Source organism: Gossypium raimondii, chromosome 5 (genome assembly GCF_025698545.1).
Source record: "Gossypium raimondii isolate GPD5lz chromosome 5, ASM2569854v1, whole genome shotgun sequence".
NCBI lineage: Eukaryota > Viridiplantae > Streptophyta > Magnoliopsida > Malvales > Malvaceae > Gossypium > Gossypium raimondii.
In genome coordinates this window covers 8,839,418-8,862,496 of record NC_068569.1, presented here as the reverse complement: position 1 = coordinate 8,862,496, position 23,079 = coordinate 8,839,418, and the positions used below count along the sequence as shown (strand labels likewise).

The following is a 23,079-nucleotide window of genomic DNA, read 5'->3' as shown; positions in this document are numbered from 1 at the left end:
GTTAACATTGAAAAGCAAATACATTGAGAAAAAAATCATGGTGTAATATTCACCGAAAAAAGAAAATCTTGGGGTAAAAGCTATCTTATAATTTATAAATGCTTTATATAAACGTGAATTGACTGTGCCAAACTATGGCTCATAGTTAAAGCTCATCATGCTGTCTATTAGTATTAATCTCGAGCTTTTTCTGAAATTAATAAGTTAAAATATCAAATTTGGGTCACTATTATTATGATTTTAATAAAAACAACTAAATACAAATCGGGGAGTGTTTTCCGCTGTTGGAAATTGAAAGTTTTAAGGGTAGATATGATAAATAGGGAGGATGTGAAGAGAAGTGTGCAGAGTGCAGCTGACAGGTGAGGCACGACCGTTAGGTTTACACATAGACTAGTACCTAAAGTTCAAATGAGAAGTCCCGGCAAAATCGGCCAATCTCTTTTGAACAAAAGACCATCCCTTCCCCATCACCAGACACAAACCATCAGCAAAGAAAGGGCAGAAACAGCCAAAGTTTTTAGTAATCAATTTGTGTGTGATGGAAGAGGTGATGATGAATGGTTATGCATCTCCCCCATCACCACCTCTACCCATCAGTGTCGGACCTGGAAACAGTAACTACTTGTTTTCACCTTCACCAACTCCTTCACCGCCTACTCCCGGCCATGCTTCCACTGAAAGCCTCCCTCTTTTGCGTCATAACCCGACGTCCACACCAGGGCAAGTAACATCAGCTTTTTCACTTGACCGGAAACTCCCCGATGAATTGGAAGATCAAAGTTCATGCCTTAAGGACTTGTAAGTTGTCATGTTTCTCCTTTCTAAGCTTTTTCACTGCCTGCATTTTTACACTGACTGACACAGCTTATACCGTAATACCAACTCCGATAATCTAAAATGATAGGCATTAGGATTCAGAAATCCAGCACCCAACAACCAGTCAACACACTGGTTAAGATAATATTCAAGGTAAAATAAATAAATAAATCAGCAGTGACTGACTGGTAATGCTAAAGTTGTATGTAAAAATGGGTAGACTTTGGTACTGTTCTTGTTTACTATCAAGTGAAACTCTACTGTATGACTATTTATGGATTTTCATCATAATAACAAAGATGTATGAAGAAAAATAAACTAGTTTGTTGTTACCTTTTGGTAGCTTAATTTTTCCATTTTGAAGTCCGATTGTTACAGCAGGTAATTTAATGGAATTAATACAGGTTGGAATGGTTGGTGCGAAAATGCTGCAATTGCTGCTGCACCTGAGGTGCTATCTTATTACATTTTCCATGTCAGCTGCGCAAAGTTCCCGATGCATACAAACTAACAACCTTCGGTCAACTCTTGTTTCTTGTCTTTATTTTCTGCCTTTCCTGTAGCTGCTAGTACTGCTGACCCATTCCGTTGATAGAATTTTCACAACTGCATGAAACAAAAAAAGAAAAAAAAAACATTTGTGACACGATTCTTCAAACATGTCATTACTTTTGAGATTCCTGTATGTTGTGCAATAGTATGACAAGATGCATGATACTAATTATTTTTTGTTGAATGCATGCTCAAATCAGACTGAATCTTGATAGTAAAAAAAGAAAAAAGAAAAAAGAAAAAAGCATTTCTTTCTTTCCAAAATACTTGTTTTAATGGAATGTATAACGGTCACTTATATGTACAAAGACTTTTCTTTCTTATTCAATGCGAGATTAATGTACTTAGAGTGTTTGTGATATTTTCTCTCATTCAATTAGAGCGTTTGGTTTAAAATTGAAAAGTTAAAAATATGTTTGATTGAGTGAAAATGAAAAGATGAAAGGAGGAACGGAAAAATAGAAATAAAAAATAAGTTGATAGGCTTGATAAGGAAAAGAAGTGAGATGATCATTGTTCATTCTAATATATAAAAATTATTTTTTCAATTTGAAATAATGAGACTAGAGAGATGTATATGTTAATTCACAATTATACAGATTTCAAAATATTAATTTTTTCTTTTATTTTTAACTCTATCCAGTAATAAATAAATAAATAATTACTTTTTCTTCTAATTTTTCATCATACTTATCAAGTACGTCCATAGAAAAAAAAGTTATATTTTCTATTTTTTAATTTTTCATCCAATTTTATTTTCTCTTTACCCAGAAAAGCTTAACAGCTGATTTTAATGCTACTTTTCTTGGCCTCATTACTTGTAAACCATGCAACTCACGGAGTACTCTGAGCAGAACACAGTAGTAGCAATATTGCACAATATTCTTTCTGGTTTCTCCTATACATATATATATAGGACAAAAACTGAAAGAATGCCGACGTCATTATGCATACGTTGATGATCAATTAAGATTTGAGATGCATGACTCCGCAGAGGATTGCTACCACGTATGCCAAACTACATTAAAAAAATTTGAGCAGAGTGAATGAGCTATGTTATAATTTACAAGGAAAAGAAAAAAAAAATTACATATATGCATTAGAACAAACACCGATACCGATTAGATATAATGTGTGGGACCTGGCAGAATTGCTACACCTAAATTGCTGGGGCAATCCAAGTTACATAATGGTTTGAACATGATGTGACAACCACTAGCAGCCCATCTAAATCTCCAAAACCAACAACTAAAGTAATCATGGAAAGTTTAACCACCACCCCCAACTAAATCCCCAGAAATCAACATCTCTAGGCTTTTGATATTTTACACACAGTGAGCCTTGAAACTAAAGTTATATATGGCCCCCAATGCAAAATCCTTTTGATAAAGTTACATGACTTGCACAAACATGGGAACTGTGAAGGCTGAGTGGAAAAAGGAAAACAGAAATTTGGCAAAAACATTAGCGGCTGACCTGCATCCTTGGTAAAAAAGGGACTGTAATGACATGGTTGCTTCCATGCATTTGGGATCTAAACCAAAGAGATTAAAAAAACACCATGTTAGAAAAGGAGGCACGTCAACACTAGAAAACAATAACGAAACTGGACTTAGACAAGACAAGTTAATAAAATATAAAAAAGTGAAAAGCATTTTAGATAATGAATGATAGTTCCAGTAACCAATTTAGACCAGAAAGGCAACGGTGATTGCATGTTTCATGCACGTACACAAGAAACTAACCTGTGGATATATATAATATGTCAATTGTCAGGGTAATAACAGGGGGGGTGCAGGAAAGGATTTAGGGACCAGGAGCGAATGAGGATTAGCATGAAAGGTGGTTGCCACCACAGCTAGCAAACAATGAGATGGCGACTAATTTCCATGTCCGTGTCAGCAAAACCATTAATTTCCAGGCCGGGTACAGAACGCCGACGTTTTCTTCTCCACCGAACGGGGTTTGTTGGGCTGTCTGCCAATAACAATCATCACTAGTCAGAGAGCAGGGAGAGTAACCAGACAACGCCCTTTTTAGTCATACCAGCAACCAATAAGGCTGTGATGATAATATATGTCACCGCATAGCTCACTACTTCGATTTTAATATTCAAACATTAATAATTTCTTTTCTGCAACTTGTATCATTTCATTAATATTTTAAAGATCTTTCCACCAATTTTCTATTTTTTTTATAAAAAATTATTACTTTTAATTACTTATAATTTAATATTTTTTTTTTCATTTGATTCTGCATCAAATGTCAAGCTCTTGACAATTCGGAAACAAGCTGAAAACTAAGATAATCTTTACCGCGTGGAAACCTTTAAACAAAACATTGCAAATGACCATTTACGTTATTTAAATATTCAAAATCAATCTCTCCAAATAAATAAATTTAAATTTAAATTATATATTGAATTTATAAGTGTATGAAAATAAACATGGCTTATATTAATAGTATAAATTTTTTATTTACAAATAATCTTAAAAATTGTCATGTATCTATTTTTAAATATTTAATTTTATAATATTTTACTGTATTTCTACAAGACACTTGTCAAACCCTAATTTATTTGTAAACTCTAAAACTCTACTTACCAAATATTTTCCAAATTATAAATAATTATATATTTTGCTTTTATTTTAACATTTTATTGTTATGCTAAATATTTATTATATTATCTTTTGAATATTTTATTCTACCTCTTAAATTACTTATCAATTATTTTGAACATATATCAATATAATAAAAGAATTCAGTTTAATATCCTGATTATATTGCATATATTATATATTTCTAGATGTTAATCATGAAATAATAAAATAGCATTAATGTATGACCTATTTTTGCTCCTAGTCCCTCTTGTATATATTTATGAGATTTAGTTATTTTACTTTAATTATAAGAATTTAGGTTTTCTATTCTTTTGATTTAATCCATATAATAGCATCCTCAAACGATTTTCATTAAGTTTAATTATGTGTTTTTTAAATGCCTGTGTAAGAAAAAAAAGAAAAATTGATTTTCACTCTATTTTCTAAAATAGCACCGAAGAATTTTACAAACCCAATTTCACAATTGAAAACCTTACAACTCCATATTTAATACTTTTGTTTGTTTATTTAACTTTTCACACATGTAATATCAATCACGTGGTTTTATTTTAAAACATCACATAATTCAATTAAATGGGATTTCGATGAGGATGTTATCGCTTAAACTTTAATTATTAAATCGAAATAATAAAAGGATTAAATTTATGAGATTAAAAGTAAAACAACTAAATTTTAAATGTATAAAAATACAGGGACTGGTAACCAAATTAAACCTTAATTATATATGTCTAAAACTTATTCAAAAAGAAAAAGCTAACCCCGTGGTACTTTCCTAAATTAATTTATTAATATAATAACAATAAAAAATATTGGAGAGGTTGTCGGATGAGACAACCCACCAGTTGTTGCGTTGCGGCTCTCTCAAGTCTCAAAGTCTAAAAGACTGATACACCAAAAATAATATAACCCCCCAACAAAAAAAAAAAACGAAAAAAAAAAAGAAAAAAACTCACTACTGTTCTTAAACTAAAAGTAAAAACCGAAAAAGAGAAGAAAAAAAAAACCCAGTAAACAGCTAAAAACTTAGAGGTAGAGACTAGAGAGAGAGGGGAAAAAAAAAAGAGTGGGATTATTGTTTTGTTTTTGTTTGGTTATGTATGATTATTCTTTTCCTCGTATAATGTCTCAAAATCTCCTGGTTTCCTCCACTTCTTCACTTCCAGGTATGTCTCTCTGTCTTCATAGTCCTTTTCACTCTTTTTAATAACTTGTTTATTTTTCCTCAGATCTATCCCATTTTATTGGTTTTTCTTCAAACTGGTGATCTGGGTTTGCTTTATTTTGTTATCTAGACATTGATTTTACTTTTTCTTTGGGGTGTTGTTAAACAAAAAACTATCCTTTTTCCCATTTTCCTTATAGTCCTTTCTATATGAGCCTGTTGAGGAAAAATGTAGGCTAAGGAAAAGGAAAAAAAAATGTAATAAGTGTTTTAATTTACGTTGAGCTTCAGCTTGAAAGTATCTGCTTGTTTACATTTAGATTTTCTTTATCTATTTCTAGGAAAAGAAAAATAGGATGGGAACGCACTTCTTTTTTTTCTTTTTTTTTTTTTCTTTTCCTTCTTGATTTGGGATGTCAAATTGGTTCTTTAGTTGTCTTTTTGTATGGTGTTTTTCTTAATTGGAAAGCTATGGTAATCTACAATCTTTTTTGTCAGCCATAAAAGGAGCTTGAAAATATTGAATCAACATCTTTGATTATTGGGAACTTCTGTTACTTGAGCCTTGGATCTCAATCTGTTCATTGATTTGTTTCAAATTGTGATCTAGGTATGCTTAGTCTTTTTATTTGGGTTTATCCTTTTATGAAGATGTTAATAAGCTCTTGTACAATCCAAGTTATTTGACTTATAGCTTGATTTGGTAGTTCATTCATATTTTCAAACCATTCAAGAGGTGAACAAATCTAGTCTTCTGTCAGTAAATTCTTAATGAACGGGACTGGCAACTTCTGATTCTCTTTTCATGGTTTTAGATCTTCATGGTTCTCTTCGTTTCTTTTCTAAATGCTTGTGTGGATAACTTCAGTAGTACCGGATGTCTAGTTTGTGGACTCTAGCACAAAACATGTGAACAAAGTAGTCTCGGCTCAATCACTATGAAGCTCTTGAACTTAGTTGTAGGACTTAATAGGAATTTTATAGAATATTAAGCTGCAGAAGATATGATTCTTCTACTTTATTTCTTCCTTTTGGAAACTTTTTGTGAAACAGAGGATTTGACCATTACAGTTAGCAGGCAAGTGCTTTTTGGTTCATATGCTACAAACTGGGATTATTATGGAGCTTTTTTTTATCAGAGGACACGGGGTTGTGTTATATGATTCTTCTTTTCAACAACTATTGCCAAGCAACTGATTTTTGAACCTGTTTTCAGATGCATTAATTTGATCAAATTGGTCTTTTCAATTTTCATTGTCTTTGTCATTGTTTTTCCTGTTACTGAATTTGTTTCTTTTGGATGCACAATTTCTGCATTGCTTCCATCAGTTGTTATTCTTCATTACATTCTACCGTTATGACCAGAATTGGATGATTGACTATTGAACCCTTCTTGTGCTGCTTCTTTGTTTATGCGAATTTTATTGCAACTGTTTTTATCATATAGAAGAGTAATGTAATTATGTGCCTTTTCGTGCTGCTATCTGAGTGTTTCTCTGAGTACCTGATCAGTTCAATCTGTATCCGTTGATGCTTGGTTCTTTCAATGCCAGAATATATCTCTGTGATCCTTAGATTTGAACTATTCTTCTGATAGCTAAGGTGCTATTTTTTCAGGGGGGCTTTGAGTTACTTATCGGCGTACTAGTAGAAACCTTTCTTGTTAAGTATCTTCTGCATCATACATAGGAAGCTAGATGGGTTCCAGATTTCCATCTCATCAGCTCAGCAATGGGCTTTACGTGTCAGGCAGGCCAGAGCAGCCTAAAGAAAGGACTCCGACCATGAGCTCAGTGGCCATGCCCTATACTGGTGGAGATATTAAGAAATCAGGAGAACTAGGGAAAATGTTTGATATCCCTACAGATGGTTCTAAATCCAGGAAATCTGGACCTATAAGTGGTGCTCCTTCAAGGACTGGATCTTTCGGGGGTGCTGCTTCACATTCTGGACCAATCATGCCTAATGCAGCACCTCGGGCTGGCTACACCACATCAGGTCCTGTTGGCGCTGGAGGCATGTCTGGTTCAGTCTCATTGAAGAAGTCAAACTCTGGACCACTAAATAGACATGGGGATCCTGCGAAGAAATCATCCGGTCCACAATCTGGTGGAGTGACACCAAGTGGACGTCAAAATTCTGGTCCAATTCCTGTTCTCCCTGCAACTGGCCTTATTACATCTGGGCCCATCTCCTCTGGGCCACTAAATTCCTCCGGTGCTCCTCGGAAAGTGTCTGGTCCTCTGGAATCTATGGGATCAATGAAAGTCAAAGGTTCTGCTGTAGTTCATAATCAGGCTGTGAATATTCTTGGCCAAAATGACGACTTTTCTTTCAAGAGGAACTTCCCCAAACTAATATTATATGCACTGATACTGCTCTTTGTAATGGGTTTCATTGCTGGTGGTTTTATTCTTGGAGCGGTTCACAATGCCATTCTCCTCATCGTTGTTGTGGTTCTTTTTGGTACTGTTGCTGCATTATTTGCTTGGAACTCTTGCTATGGGAGAACAGCTATTATGGGTTTCATTGCTGGTTATCCAGATGCAGAGCTTAGAAATGCAAAAAATGGGCAATTCGTGAAAATCTCCGGGGTAAGTGATTTAATTTCTGTTCAGATATGATATTTTCATATTTTCTACCAGAAAATTGAAATCTATAATCACATGAACATCCTAAATTATCCAATGTTTTCCTTGAATCCTGTCTCTTTTTTCCCCCTCTCACTATGAAAAAACTGGCTTTGTTGAGGGTTCCTTGTTATAGTCAGTCCTAAGCCAGATTAAGGACAGGTGTTTCATTAGGTTGTTGATGATGATCATCAAATCTTGTTGAATCTTTATATACGGATCATAGAGAAGTTTATAAGATATTATTTGGTTTATTAGAAGGATTGAAATACTTTAACTGGCTTTAATGTAGTTGATTATGAGATATTAATGCCTCGTTTGGTCATTTATCCTACATTTTGTAGGAGTATTATTTTTTCGACACGTCTTAGTACATGAGTTAGCAATAAATTAACTTCACTTGGTAATTTTTAGCCACTCACATGACTTGTTTTGAGCAAAGAGAAGGAAATTCTATATGGTTTGAAGTATGATATTTTATCAAAGTAAAGTATATAATTCAAGTGGATGTCAATTTGCCAACTCAAGGTCTTATTGGTTACCATGGGTTTAAGCGCCTCATTGTATCAAAAACCATGTCCAAATACAAGATCATTTGTTTTATGCACATACGATCCCGTGTAACTGCTGAACATCTTCCAACTAGTGGGAATTGAATTACTGGTTGCGTATGTTTGTGTACTTGTGCTTTTTGTTGGAATCATTTAATTTGATCTACTTGTAATCTGTAGATGATACTGATTAATCGTTTGGTTGTAATTTTTGAAGGTGGTAACATGTGGGAACGTTCCTCTTGAGTCATCCTTCCAGAAAGTTCCAAGATGTGTTTATACATCAACTAGTTTATATGAGTATCGAGGATGGGATTCCAAAGCTGCCAATCCTAAACATCGTCGTTTTACCTGGGGACTCCGATTGTTGGACGTGAGTAATTGAATTGTTAATTTTTATTATCTTCTCCTGAACTTTTAAGAAAATCTTTTATGGCTTTGTTGGCTTACTATGATGTGAAATGGTACATTGCCCTCTGGTTATAGCTGTAGTTGGGCAGATGGGCCAAAATTTGTATTGGTGTCGTCTAATTATATAAATGCGGTATGTGAAAAGATCTGTTTGTTTTTCCCCATCTCTTTAGTTCAGTTTCTATGTTACTCGGACTCGGGTGTAACTGTTTGGTACGAGTATGTGACTGACGTGCATATTCAATGTTTTTTCTAAGTTTCCATGTATTTAGTGGTTCATATCCCCATATACTCATGTTTGGAAATATGTTGATGCGAGTGTCAGACATAGGTTTAAAAGAATGAAGAGTCAAAGTAACATGGATTAGTAATGTTCTCCAGCCTTCTTTCTGTTTTGAATATTAACCTTTTGTATGTCATTTCGACAGAGGCGTGCTGTTGACTTCTACATCTCCGATTTCCAGTCTGGGTTGAGAGCATTAGTAAAAACAGGCAATGGAGCAGTTGTGACTCCTTATGTGGACGACTCAATTGTTATAGATGTCAACCCAGCCAACGAAACATTATCTCCCGAGTTCATGAGGTGGTTGGGAGAAAGGAACCTTTCAAGTGATGACCGATTAATGCGACTGAAAGAAGGGTAAATTTCTCTCCTATTTATAGTTCTGCCTTGATATTAAGTGCTTATGTTGCAGGAGCAGTAAATGGGTCTCTCTATTTGACCAATGGCTTGTAGCCTGAAATTGTCTTCCAAACTTGAAATAACCTGAACCCACTCAATTGCCACCTCTAAGCCCTAGCATAAAGATGTACATGTAGCTTATACTGATGTCAAGTGTGTGTATTATGTTTTATGCAGCAGCATCCTACTCATTTATGGTTCATTTGATCTACCATTCCTCTAAGTCTATACTGTAATTACAAAATTAAATAATATAGAAATCTAGAGGAAGGCTGTTTCGGTTAGGGTTGGAGCTTTGAATACAATGTAGACCTGTGTTTGTTTTGTGGCTGAGGTTACAATGTTTATGTATTGACTCAATATTGAATGGACACTTCGTACCTTTTGAAAATTTCATTTTCAATTAAATTGTGACAACCTCGTTGGGGTGCTTGGAGGTCGAAGAACAATTGTAGCTCTAACTTGTAAGCATATGTGATACCATAGTTGAATGAATTTGGGAGAACTCTCATCATGTTGTAACCTATTCTGAAATTGCAAATTTATGTAGGTATATCAAGGAAGGAAGCACGGTTAGCGTAATGGGAGTTGTTCAGAGAAACGACAATGTCCTTATGATTGTTCCTCCGCCTGAACCCATTGCAACTGGTTGCCAATGGCCCAAATGTATCTTCCCAGCTAGCCTCGAGGGTATTGTATTGAGATGTGAAGACACGTCAAATAACGATGCCATACCTGTTTAGTAGCATGTGCATTGTAAACTTTTTTTTTTCAGCTACAAAACTATATTTTTTCCCTTGTTATTCTATTAATATTTTGGGGATGTGGCAAGGACAAACGATGAACACGAGAGAGGCTGGCAGCTTCTCTTACCTTTTAATTCGGTGTATAGCTTTTTCCAGGTTTCTTTGCTGTTGGTTTTATGGTGTAGGGTTCAAACGGTGTTGTCGTGGGGGTTGATCGGCTTTCGTGCACTTGGGGATTTTGTGTTTGTCAAGGTTTTAGGGAAAAGAAAAAAAAAACATTAACAAGGTATTCAAGTATATTCGTTGTTTCTATCTAGATGGACTGTTTTACCTTAAGTTTTGTTTGCAAAAATGACAGGCTCAGTTTGATCCATTGATGACTTTGGATTGAATTTCTTATTGGTAATTTGTGTAAAATATCAGTGTTTCCTTTTTACCACTTAGAATTGGGATGTTCTTTTGGTTGCGTTGCATCGGTCTGGTTTCATCATCATCATTATTACTACTTCTTTGGAAGGAGGAGGAATGTCTTTATCAATCATCATTCGAGCTGTGCAGTTGGTGGGTTCAATAAGTTTAAAAGAATAAAAAATCGATTTAATCAATCTTCCCAAAACTGAGCTGAATCCTTCATGGAGGGCTACTATATATTTCCCTTGAAGAAAAACAGTTTAATTATATATTTATATTAAGTCAACTAATGTAGTGGATAAAATTAAATTTTTGATGTTGAATCTCAACCATCATTTTCTAATCAAAACAACGATGTGACACTGGAAACCACGCGCAAGCAATCTTATTGATAAGATAAACCTATCGAAGTTCCAAATTTATACCAGTGAAATGGAAAGAACAAGGTATAAAAAAGACGCATCAACATCAGTTTTATATATAACATTAAATGTTAAAGGACAATAAATAGTCTACTTTTATACTGACTTAGATACAACTCAAAAATTAAGATTTCTATTTTAGTACCAATTAAAATTTAAGAGTTAATTTGGATATCATGAAAGTAAAATTTTTTGGGGCTAAAATTTAAGAGGTAAGCTTTCTGTTTGAGGCTAAAATGCCTAGTATTTTTCGGGCTGAAGTAGTAAACACATCCGTTTACTTACAAAACAGGCTACCAACTAATGCAGTCAAGGGCAAAACGCTCTTTGAAGCCTGGTTTGGACAGAAACCATCTGTCTCACACCTGAAAGTGTTTGGCTGTTTGTGTTATGTACTAGTACTAGCAGAGAAAAGAATTAAGTTGGAAAGGAGGTCCATGCTAGGGGTGTTTGTTGGCTATAACAGTGTAAAGAAGGGATATAGAGTCTTTGATCCACTAACTAAAAAGATTGTGGTGAGCAGGGATGTTAAGTTCAGTGAAGCAAACTGTTGGAAATGGGAAGGAATCGAGGCAAGTCTACTTGATGAAAATCAAAATGACCTGGACTTGCAGCAGGGTGAAATCGAAGAAGTAGCTGAAGATGGTTATGATGATGTACCTGTTAGAGGCACCAGAACATTAGCAAACATATATGAAAGGTGTGCTGTAACCATGGTGGAGCCTTCCTGTTATGATGAAGCTGCAAAAGAGAGTTGCTGGCAAGAAGCTATGGAAGCTGAACTGAGAATGATCCACAAGAATGATACTTGGGAGCTTGTTAATAAGCTTGAAAATAGAAAGATCATTGGTGTCAAATGGGTGTTCAGGACCAAGAATAATGCAGATGGGTCCTTGAACAAGCACAAAGCCAAATTGGTTGTAAAAGGGTACAGTCAGCAGCAAGGGATCGATTTCTCTGAAACCTTTGCACCTGTTGCAAGGTTGGATACCATAAGGCTGTTGTTTGCCTTAGCAGCTCAAAAATAATGGAAGGTACATCACTTGGATGTCAAATCAGCTTTTTTAAATGGCTCAAAGAAGAAATCTTTATAGAACAGTCTGAAGGCTTTAAGATCCCTGGTGAAGAACATAAAGTTTACGAGCTCAAGAAGGCATTGTATGGCCTAAAATAGGCTCCAAGGGCCTGGTATGATAGGATAGATGGCTATTTGACAAGGCTCGGGTTCACAAAGAGTATCAGTGAGCCTACTCTTTATGTCAAGAAGGCTGGAAAAAAGACTTTACTGATAGTGTCCTTATATGTTGATGATTTGTTACTTACTGGCTGTAAAAATGAGCTGATTGTGAATTTTAAGAAGCAGATGCAATTAGTGTTCGAAATGACTGATCTTGGCTTAATAACATATTTTCTTGGTATGGAGGTAAATCAAAAAGCTCAAAGTATTTTCATAGGCTAACAAACATTTGCACTGAAAGTGCTGAGAAAATTCTGTATGTCAAATTGCAAGTCTGTTACCACACCTGTTGCATTGGGAGAAAAATTGTCAAGCACTAGTGAGCATGACCGGGTGGATGAAAAGGGATATTGGAGTTTGGTTGGCTGCTTACTCTATTTGACAGCAACAAGGCTAGATATTGTGTAACACCCCTTACCCGTATTCGACACCAAAATAGGGTACGAGGCATTACCGGAGTTTACTAATTAATTTTCAGACATTTCATTTTTATCTAGCATTCATATTTATAACCAATCAAAATCAATACATTAATGAGCTAACGTTAACCAATTTAACTTATACATGCCATTATAACCAGAATCAAATCATCCAAAATTACCGATAGAACCAATGGATACTATGATATATCTCCAACAAGCTTCCAACTCAATTTAGCTTAGATAATCACTAAATGTATCAAGTAATTATACATATTACCAATAATAATTTAATTCCAATAATAATACACACATATATATAATTTTCATTACCAAATAGAATTCATTTCAATTAAAATTATTACGAATATAGCTCATTCGAGCTTACCAGACTAAATTGCGTAAATACCAAAATTCAAGGATATTTTGGAAGTTTTCTATTTTTCTCAACTTTTCACCCAATCTTGATCTAAATTAATATTTCATTCCATTTACTAATTTAAATAATAAAACAATTCATTTCATGCAATTTGGTCACTTTTTGACATTTTACAAATTTACCCTTAAAGTTTTACTTTTATTCAATTTAGTCCCCGAGTCTAAAACGTGCAAGTTATCCATGCTAACTGAATATTCATATATATATTTTTTTTTCCTCCTCCTCCTCTCCATTCCACATCCTTAATTTATAATACATGCTTATAAGTAACATTATCTATGATTTCACAATTTACTTGTAAATTTATTCAAAGCTGTCCATTTGAGTCATAGCCACTAAATTATTTTTATCTTGAGCTATGGAACTCCAAATTAGGATCCAATAATTTTACCTGAAACTAGACTCACATACCTTCTTACCATAAAATTTTCAGAATTTTTGGTTCAGCCAATAAGTACAATTTATTCTTTAAAGTCACCTTTGTTCTGCTGTCTGACAATTCCGACCCTTCTTCACTAAAAATTAATTATCTCTTTGTTCAGAATTCGGATGATGTCCCCATTTGTTTCTATTGAAAATAGACTCATTAATAATTTTAAACATATAAATTGTAACCCATAACTATTTTTTTTATAATTTTTAATGATTTTTCCAAGTCAGAACAGGGGAACCCGAATTCATTCTGACCTTGTCTCACAAAATTTATTATATCTCATAATTTACAATTTCATTACTTACACAGTTTATTTTATGAGAAACTAGACTCAATAATATTTAATTCCATATTTATTCATACTCTAATTCAATTTTCATAATTTATGGTGATTTTTCAAAGTGAGCCCACTGCTACTGTCCAAAACCATTTTAGTGCAAGATGTTTATTACCATGGTTATAACATCCTTATTTTCTTTCTCTACACTATTTCTCATCACTTTCTCTTATTTTCTCTTCACTAACATATCAAGAACATAGGACCATATATACAAAAACTTTACATTAACATCATTTCCATGCTTTTTCAATAATATTAAACTTAAAATATATTAAAATCTTGATGTACTTACCTTGTCATCTTGATTTCAATCTTTAACTTGATTTTCTCTCCTCCAGCTTCTATTTCTTGAATCTAACTTGATATTCTAGCTCCCCATAGTCTCCTTGTTATCTTTCTCTCTTGATGGATATGTAAATTCTTTTGATTTCTAGATAAAAATGATGAATTTTTGGTGGAAGGACTAAATTGTAAAGAAAGTAAAACTTTCTTTCTTCTCTTCTCTTCTAACGTGAATTGCATGGAAAAGATGATGGGTTTTATCCTTCTCCTCTTTCTTTCCACATATATATATATATATATATATATATATATATATATACTAAATATTAAAATAATAAAATAATAACATATCATTTAAAAATCAAACCAAAATATTAATAAACTAATATTTATTTATTTAATTAATCTAAAATATCTCCAACATCATCATTATCTTCTAGATTTCTCTCTCTTCTAATTGACCATTTTGCCCTTTATGATATTTTAAAATTCCATCTTGAGTCATCACTTAATTTGGTAAAATTGTGATTTAGTCCCTCAAACTTATTCACCTTTTTCAATTTGGTCCTAATCCATCCATTTTTCTTAGTTTCTAGATCATTCCACCCTTAAAATATTTACACCATTGGTCCTTCAACTTTTCATATTTACACTTTAACCCCTTAACTTTTGAGTATTTACTCTTGGGCAATAAAACTTTTCTCACTTTTACGATTTAATCCTTTCTTGAACTAATATGTCATAATATACGACCCAATGTTGACATAACTCCAAAATTTCCCCTTTTTGACGCTTTATTTTCTTATTTTATTATATCAAAGATAATATTTTACTGTAAAGATTTTCGGGGTATTACATATTGTATACACTGTTACCCTTCTTTCAAAGTTAATGCACTGCTGTAATGTTGCTCATTTTAAAGCTGCAAAAAGGGTATTAAGATATGTCAAAGGAACCTTTAATTCTGGTGTAAAGTTTGGAAGGGCAGAGGAGATAAAGCTTGTTGGTTATTCTAACAGTGATTGGGCTGGTTTAGTTGATGACATGAGAAGCACATTGGGTTATTTTTTCACCTTAGGCTCTAGTGTTTTCAGTTGGAGTTCAAAGAAACAACAAACTGTTGCTCAATCTACAGCTGAAGCAGAATACATCTCAACTGCTGCATCTGTTAATCAAGCCATTTGGCTTAGAAAACTCTTGTGCGATTTAAATGAAGAACAAACTCAACCAACTGAAATCAAGGTTGACAATCAATCAGCAATTGCCATAGCCAAGAATCCAGTCTTTTATGGTAAGACTAAACATTTTAAAATTAAGTTCCATTTTGTTCAAGAAGTTGAGCAATCGAAGGAAGTTAGTCTTGTTCATTGTAGCTCAGAAACTCAATTGGTTGATATTTTGACCAAGCCATTAGGAGCTACCAGGTTTAAAACTTTGAGAAAAAAAATTGGTGTTTGTTGCATACAGTCCAAGGAGGAGTGTTAAACTTTGGCCTGCGTTGCAATAAAAGACCAGCAACTATTTAGCAGAACACTAGTAGCAACTCTATTTTAAAGTGCAGAAATGGAGTTGGTCCGAATGTAGCAACATATTTTGATTATTTTGTTCCTATGTAACTTTGTTTAGTCCCTTTGTAGTGTGATAGCAAAGTTAGTAGAATATGTTTTATGATTTGAATTGATGTAATAGCTGATATGTCAACTTTCTTTTGTGTACAAGTTAAGCTAGTTTTTGTTTATGTATTAAGTGGGAGCAGTTAACTATTAGGTAACTGACCAATTACTTGTGCAACTCTCATATATTTTCAAAATTTGAATGAAAATGATGATGAAGTTTTTCAATTATTTTTGCAAAGTTCCTTATTCAGTTTTGCTTCAATTGTTTTCTGTTTTCTTTTGCTGCAAAACTCCAACAACTGTGTAAGTTTATAAGTGTTAATGTCTACACTTTACATGTGCATTATGATGGGTAAACAGTAGGTTGTTCCATAGAGAAACCTTGTCTGCATAAAATGAGTGATAAAGATGTTTGAAGGAAAAACAGTTGAACTTTCATTCAGAATTCTGCCTGTTTGGGTGTTTTTGCATGTATAACACTTTATAGTTGCTTGTCAGTTCTATTACTCGGACTCCATTTTTCCCTAGATTAGTACATGTGTGAGCTCTGTTTAATGTATCTAACCTGAATTGTGGAAAAGAAAAATGATTTTGTGCAATGTAGTTTCTACTACTTGTTTTACTATCATTTTGTGTAAGTTGTATCTTGCTTTTTTATTGGTTTGATGAGTTTCCTTTGTTCTTTGCTTTCAATTCTGCTTCATATGTCTGTATAATTTGTCGAGTATCTAATGACGAAAGAGATGATCTGCTACAATTCTTTTCTGCTTATTCAACAATCCTATAGAACAATAAATTGCATATTTATCATTAATTTATAAAATTGACCCTCTGAGTTTGTGGTTCAACTTCAGTGCTATTTTGCAATTCTAACTATAGTTTTGGTTGTCTTATCCTCTCTCTCTCTCTCCCTCGCTTTTCATTTTTTCCTCTTCTTGGATATGTTGCCTTGTTAACCCGTTTTTCTTGCTTTTTTATTTTTTTTTTTATGTAGATATTATACATCTACTGAAGTTTTTGTGGTTTAAGTGGCAATGCACATGAGTATTTTCAGGTATGCCCCAGCTGTTAGTACAAATCTCCGGTGAAAAAAATCTTGAAACACGAACGAAACTCGAATAGAAAAAGAAGAAATAGGACAAGGCTCTAAGGCGTGTATAAAGTCACTATCTTTAAGGTTATATTCGCCCCCACCTATTTTCGGTGTGCAAATGAGTTCTAAGCAAATTAAACTCGAGGATACAATGAAGCCAATGACTATTTACGTTCTGCACTGACAAGAATAGCCCACTATACACTGAGCAATGTATGACAAGAAACTCAATTTCCATAAAGGATTTCTGCAGTAATACTTTATAAAATAATCTAATAATATTAGAAAATGAAGGAAGGAAAGAAAGAATATTATAATTTGTTGGTGTGTTTTCCAAATGAAATCTCATTCATATTTATAGAAATTTTCATGTCTCTTCATAGAGACATCTTTCATCACTAGGTGTCTTTCGAATAATAATGTCTTTAAAATAAACACATAATTATTCATTTAATATTATAACTATTCAAATAATATTATTTAATAGTTATAATCATTTTCAAAAATCAAATAATATAACTTTTGATTAATTACACCTATTCATTTATAGTTATTGGAACACTATAAATATTTGAAAATGTTCCAACAATCTCCCTCCATTTTCAAAATATTTTAGATTTTGATATTCTTGAAAATCAATTTACATAAATGAAGGTATCTTACGATTGAACCTTCACTTAGTGAAAACATGTTAAAGTTAATCGAAATTGCATGGTAGACTAAGCTTTGAACTAACTATTCCATTTGATTAGCCGAACACATCTCACACAATGATTTCAACATTGGTCAATGCATAGTATCTAGGGACACTATTATGACCATGTGTCTATGTCTTCTTTTCATGAGTGCTGTCAGAGCCAAGCTCTTGAGCTCCTAGAAGTGGTCACACTTCCACTCACATAGGTAGATCCCATCAAGAGTGTTCCCGTAATTATAACACTCTAACATATTTATGTTATGGGTCCATTAAGTGTACATTACTCATCCTTCCCTTATCATTATGGGTACCTAGCACTTTAATCTTAGGATGGATTTATTTATAGTACTAACAGTCACATACTAATGATGTACTTTGTCTCATTGAACTCAAGACTTGATGTTATACCAAGCGTTGAGTCAAGTTTCCATCATGGGTGACTCTAATTAATGGGCTTGAGTCTCATCCTTTTTGAGGTCCTTTTTACTGCATCTCTAGCAAGACTTTTTGTTAAAGGATCCGCCAAAATTTCACTTGACCTCACATAATTAATAGTGATCACTCCATTAGAGATTAATTGTCGAACATAACTATGTCTTAATCTAATGTGTCTAGACTTTTCATTATATACTTGGCTATATGCCTTTGCTAAAGTAGCCTCACTATCACAACAGATAGAAATAGGTGAAATTGGCTTAGGCCATAAATGTACATCATAAAGCAAATTTCTTAACCATTCTGCTTCTTTACATGCAGCGGCTAATGCAATAAATTCTGCTGCCATAGTGGAATCAGTAATACATGTTTGTTTCTTGAAACCCCAAGAAATGACTCATCTATCAAGAATGAAGATCCATTCACTAGTAGAAGCACGATCTTCCAAACTTGTAATCCAACTAACATCCGAATACCCTTCTAAAACTGGAGGATATCCATTATAACACAATCTATAGTTAATAGTTTTCTTTAAGTACCTAAGTACTCTATTCAAAGCTTTCCAATGCAAACTACTGGGATTACTTGTGTACCTACTCAATTTTCCAACAGCATATGCAATATCTAGTCTTGTACAAGTCATTATGTACATAAGGCAACCAATTAGACTTGCATATTTCAATTGATCAATTTTCTTACTAGCATTAGATACTAATTTTATTTGAGGATTTATGGGTGTAAATGCTGGTATATAGTTGAAAAGGTCAAACTTTTTAAGCACATTTTCAATGTAATGTGATTGTGATAAAGCTATAGTGCTTTCATCTCGAGTTATTTTAATCCCAAGAATAACATTTACTACACCCATATCTTTCATAGCAAAGTTGTTTGACAAGAATTTCTTTGTATTTTCTATTTGTTCCAAATCCGTGCCAAAAATGAGCATGTCATCTACATATAAGCAAATTATGACACCTTTTCTATTTTCAAATTTACTATATATGCACTTATCGAATTCATTTATTTTATAGCCATTAGCTAAAACAACCTTGTCAAAATTTTGGTGCCATTATTTTGCTACTTGTTTAAGTCCATATAAAGATTTAAGAAGCTTACATACCTTATGCTCTTGTCCTGGAACAACAAATCCTTTCGGTTGCTCCATGTACACTTCCTCTTCCAATTCACCATTTAAAAATGCAGTTTTAACACCCATTTGGTGAACAACCAAATCATATATAGAGGTAAGTGATATGAAGATTCTAATTGTAGCGAATCTTGCTACTGGAGCATAGGTATCAAAGTAATCAATACCTTATTTTTGTGTAAAACCTTTGGCTACCAACCTTGCTTTAAATTTATCAATGGTTCCATCGACCTTCATTTTCTTTTTGAAGATCCATTTACAACCTATTGGTTTGGAACCTGGTGGAAGATCAACTAAGATCCAAGTTTGATTTCCCGTTATTGAATCCATCTCATCATTTATTGCTTCTTTTCAAAAAGCAGAGTCTTCAGATTTCATTGCCTCTTCGAATGTAATAGGATCAGATTCCATAATATAATAATAAGGTATCTTATTGCATATACTTTCACCTTTTCCTTCTACAAGAAACATAATGAAATCTAGTCCAAAATCTTTGACCTTTTTAATCCTCTTAATTCTTTCTAATTCTTCACAAGATTCATCATTATTATCAATTTGTTCCAATGGAATCTCATTCTCATTTGAAGAATGAATCAATTGTTGTGGCTGTAATCGTCTTGATATAGAATTAAATCTATTTCATCAAAAATAGCATCTCTTGATTCAATAACAATATTAATTGAAATTGAATCATTTGGTTCAATTACCATGAACCTATATGCCTTGCTATTATGTACATAACCTATAAATATGCATTCAATTCCTCTTTCACCTAACTTTTTACGTTTAGGTGTTGAAATTTTGACAATAGCTCTACAACCCAAAACCTTCAAATAATTAAGGTTTGGTTTTCTTTTCTTCTATTGTTCATAGGGGGTTATTTTAATTTCCTTATTAGGAACTCTATTCAATATATGACAAGCTGTTAGAACAACTTCTCCCCAAAAACCTTGTCCAAGACTTGAATATGATAACATTGAATTTACCATTTTAGTCAAGACTATTTTTCCTTTCAGCTACATCATTTTGTTGTGGTGTGTAAGGGGCTAAAACTTGATGGACAATTCCAGTGGATTCAAAATAACTTGGATTATAGTATTCTCCACCTCTATTCGATCTTAAGCACTAGATAAATGATTCACACTGAAGTTCAACTTCAGATTTATAAACTTTAAATTTATCAAGCACTTCATCTTTTGAATGCAATAAATATACATAACAATATCTAGAACAATCATTAATAAAAGTAACAATATATTTCTTTCCACCTAATGTAGGAGTATTATACATGTCACATAAATCACTATGTATCAAATCAAGCAATTTTGTTTTTCTTTTAACCTTAGGAAAATGGTTTCTTGTAATTTTAGTCAACATACATGTATTGTATTTTTCAATATTATTATTAAAAACAGAATTAAATCTAACTTATACATGTCATTCAATTTTCTATAATTCAAATGACCTAATCTATAATGGCACAAACAAAAGATTCAACCATATAAGTAGAAGCAGTATTTTTATTCTTATTAATAATATTGAGTTTGAACATACTCTCATACATATACCATTTCCTCACAAAAATTCCTCCCTTAGACAAAATAAACTTATTTGCCTCAAAAATAAGTTTGAAACCAAACTTATTCAACAAACTTCTAGACACTAAATTCTTTCTAATTTCTGGTACATAATATACATCATTTAAGGTTAAAACCTTTCTAGAAATGAATTGTAGTTCAATAGACCCTTTGTCTTTAATTGCTGCGGTGAAAGAATTTCTCATGTACAAGACATTGTCATTTTCACATTGTGTGAACTTTGTGAACATGCTTGTCTTTGCGCACATATTTGGTTGCTCCGGTATCAATCCACCATATATTATCATCTTGTGCCATATTAATTTTAGATATCATTGTAACGAAATTTTTGTTATTATCAGCCTTAGAAGATATTTCTTCTTTAAAAATCAACATTCATTCTTGAAATGTCCCGGCTTTCCACAATGAGAGCATGGTCCATTTTGTTTCTTTTTGAACTTAGGTGCTCTATCAGTCTGTTTAAACTTTCTCTTGAATGGTTGTAGTCTATAATTCATTCGTAACATGCACTTTGGCATTTTCAGAATTTAGGTTCTGATCTTGTTTTCGATATTCTTCTTCAATACGAAGATGATTTGCCAAAGCCTCAAGAGATATTTCCTCTTTCTTATGTTTTAGACTTCTTTTAAAGTATTTTCAATATGGAGGAAGTTTGTCTATTATGGAGGATACAACAATCATTTCATCCATTTTCATATCATATTGCTTGAATTGATTCAGCATCTTTTCAATATCACAGAATTGTTCCATAACAGAATGACCATAAACCATTTGATAATTATTGAAACGATTGACAAGAAATTTCTTACTTGTAACATCTTCGGTCATGTATCTTGTCTCCAATTTGTCTCATAATTCTTTAGTGGTGACCTCGTTTTGGTAGGTGTCGAACAAGCCATCAGATAAACCATTCAATATGTGGCCCATACACATGTAATCAGCATTGTCCCATTTTTGTCTTTCTCGGGTTGCAGCAACGATTCGTTATCATTCTTTTCAGGTCTTGGAGTATCCAAAACATAAACAATCTTCAAAGTTGATAAAATTGCCACCATCAAACCAATTAAGTTTGACAAAGTTGGAAGCCAACTCCCTTAGTATTCCACTTTCAAGTGTTGTGGTAGTCATCATGAATTATATAACTTTAAATTAATTGTTAGTACAAATCTCCGGTGAAGAAAATCTCGAAACACGAACGAAACTCGAATAGAAAAAGAAGAAATAGGACAAAGTTCCAAGGCGTGTATCAAGTCACTATCTTTAAGGTTATATTCGCCCCCACCTATTTTCGGTGTGCAAATAAGTTCCAAGCAAATTAACCTCGAGGATACAATGAAGCCAATGACTATTTGCGTTTTGAACTGAGAAGAATAGCCCACTACACACTGAGCAATGTATGACAAGAAACTCAATTTCTATAAAGGATTTCTGTAGTAATATTTTATAAAATAATCTAATAATATTAGAAAATGAAAGAAGAAAAGAAAGAATATTAGAATTTGTTGGTGTGTTTTCCAAATGAAATCTCATTCCTATTTATAGGAATTTTCATGTTTCTTCATAGAGACATATTTCATCAATAGGTATCTTTCTGAATAATAATATCTTTAAAATAAACACATGATTATTCATTTAATATTATAACTATTCAAATAATATTATTTAAATAGTTATAATTCTTTTTCAAAAAATCAAATAATATAACTTTTGATTAATTACACCCATTCATTTATAGTTATTGGAACACTATAAATATTTGAAAATGTTCCAACACCAGCCACTTTGGAGAGGTCGACTTCATGTGATGGATGGCAGCAAGGAGAATAGGCATAGACCTGGGTTAGAGCATTGGAGTCTTGCTGTAAAGGATGGGAAAGCATTAGAAAAGGAGTGGAGGAGTGAAATACCCATTCCACGGGGGGACCTCACAGGTGTGTTCTCTAATATTGCTTTTATATGTTGCAAGTTGATTGATTATTCTTTTTGTGAATTTTTTGGAATTGGATGCATGTTCTTGATTACAATGTCATACATTTGGATTATGAATTCATAGCATCTTCTCTTGATGATTTATACATTTTTGTATTATAGAAATCCGAACAGATGTATACATGCAGATTTAGTTTTTACCATTAATGAAATGGTATGTAAAGCAAATTGAGACAATAGTTAATTTCAGGATGGCATCACTGCAATTATGCTGTATATCATGTGGGGGTGTTAGAAATTTTTAATTTTAATCTTCAGTTGCTGATATGTTGTTCTAATGTGTTTTTCTTTATATCTTTAAGCCATAATACATATTGCATGAACACAATTTCATTATCTAATTTAGA

The 23,079-nt window shown here is 33.0% G+C and overlaps 2 protein-coding genes across 4 annotated transcripts; both read left to right on the top strand.

Moving 5' to 3' along the window:
- The first annotated feature begins 249 nt into the window (after positions 1-249).
- Positions 250-1,540, top strand: LOC105767916 (uncharacterized). 2 transcript variants are annotated; one of them, XM_012587504.2, is made up of 2 exons: positions 250-801; positions 908-1,151. In XM_012587504.2, the coding sequence occupies exons 1-2, from the start codon at positions 542-544 to the stop codon at positions 912-914; spliced, it is 267 nt and encodes an 88-aa protein (XP_012442958.1). In that variant the 5' UTR covers positions 250-541; the 3' UTR covers positions 915-1,151. The 2 variants fall into 2 exon arrangements, with proteins under 2 accessions (XP_012442958.1, XP_012442955.1); XM_012587501.2 differs by lacking the exon at positions 908-1,151 and adding an exon at positions 1,224-1,540 and having other exon boundaries at positions 276-801.
- A 3,374-nt stretch (positions 1,541-4,914) lies between these two features.
- On the top strand, positions 4,915-10,620 carry LOC105767912 (uncharacterized membrane protein At1g16860). 2 transcript variants are annotated; one of them, XM_012587494.2, is made up of 6 exons: positions 4,915-5,155; positions 5,653-5,764; positions 6,772-7,748; positions 8,553-8,708; positions 9,175-9,386; positions 9,979-10,620. In XM_012587494.2, exons 3-6 carry the CDS (start codon positions 6,852-6,854, stop codon positions 10,169-10,171), a joined length of 1,458 nt encoding a protein of 485 aa, XP_012442948.1. In that variant the 5' UTR covers positions 4,915-5,155; positions 5,653-5,764; positions 6,772-6,851; the 3' UTR covers positions 10,172-10,620. The 2 variants fall into 2 exon arrangements, with proteins under 2 accessions (XP_012442948.1, XP_012442947.1); XM_012587493.2 differs by lacking the exon at positions 5,653-5,764.
- The last annotated feature ends 12,459 nt before the right edge of the window (positions 10,621-23,079 follow it).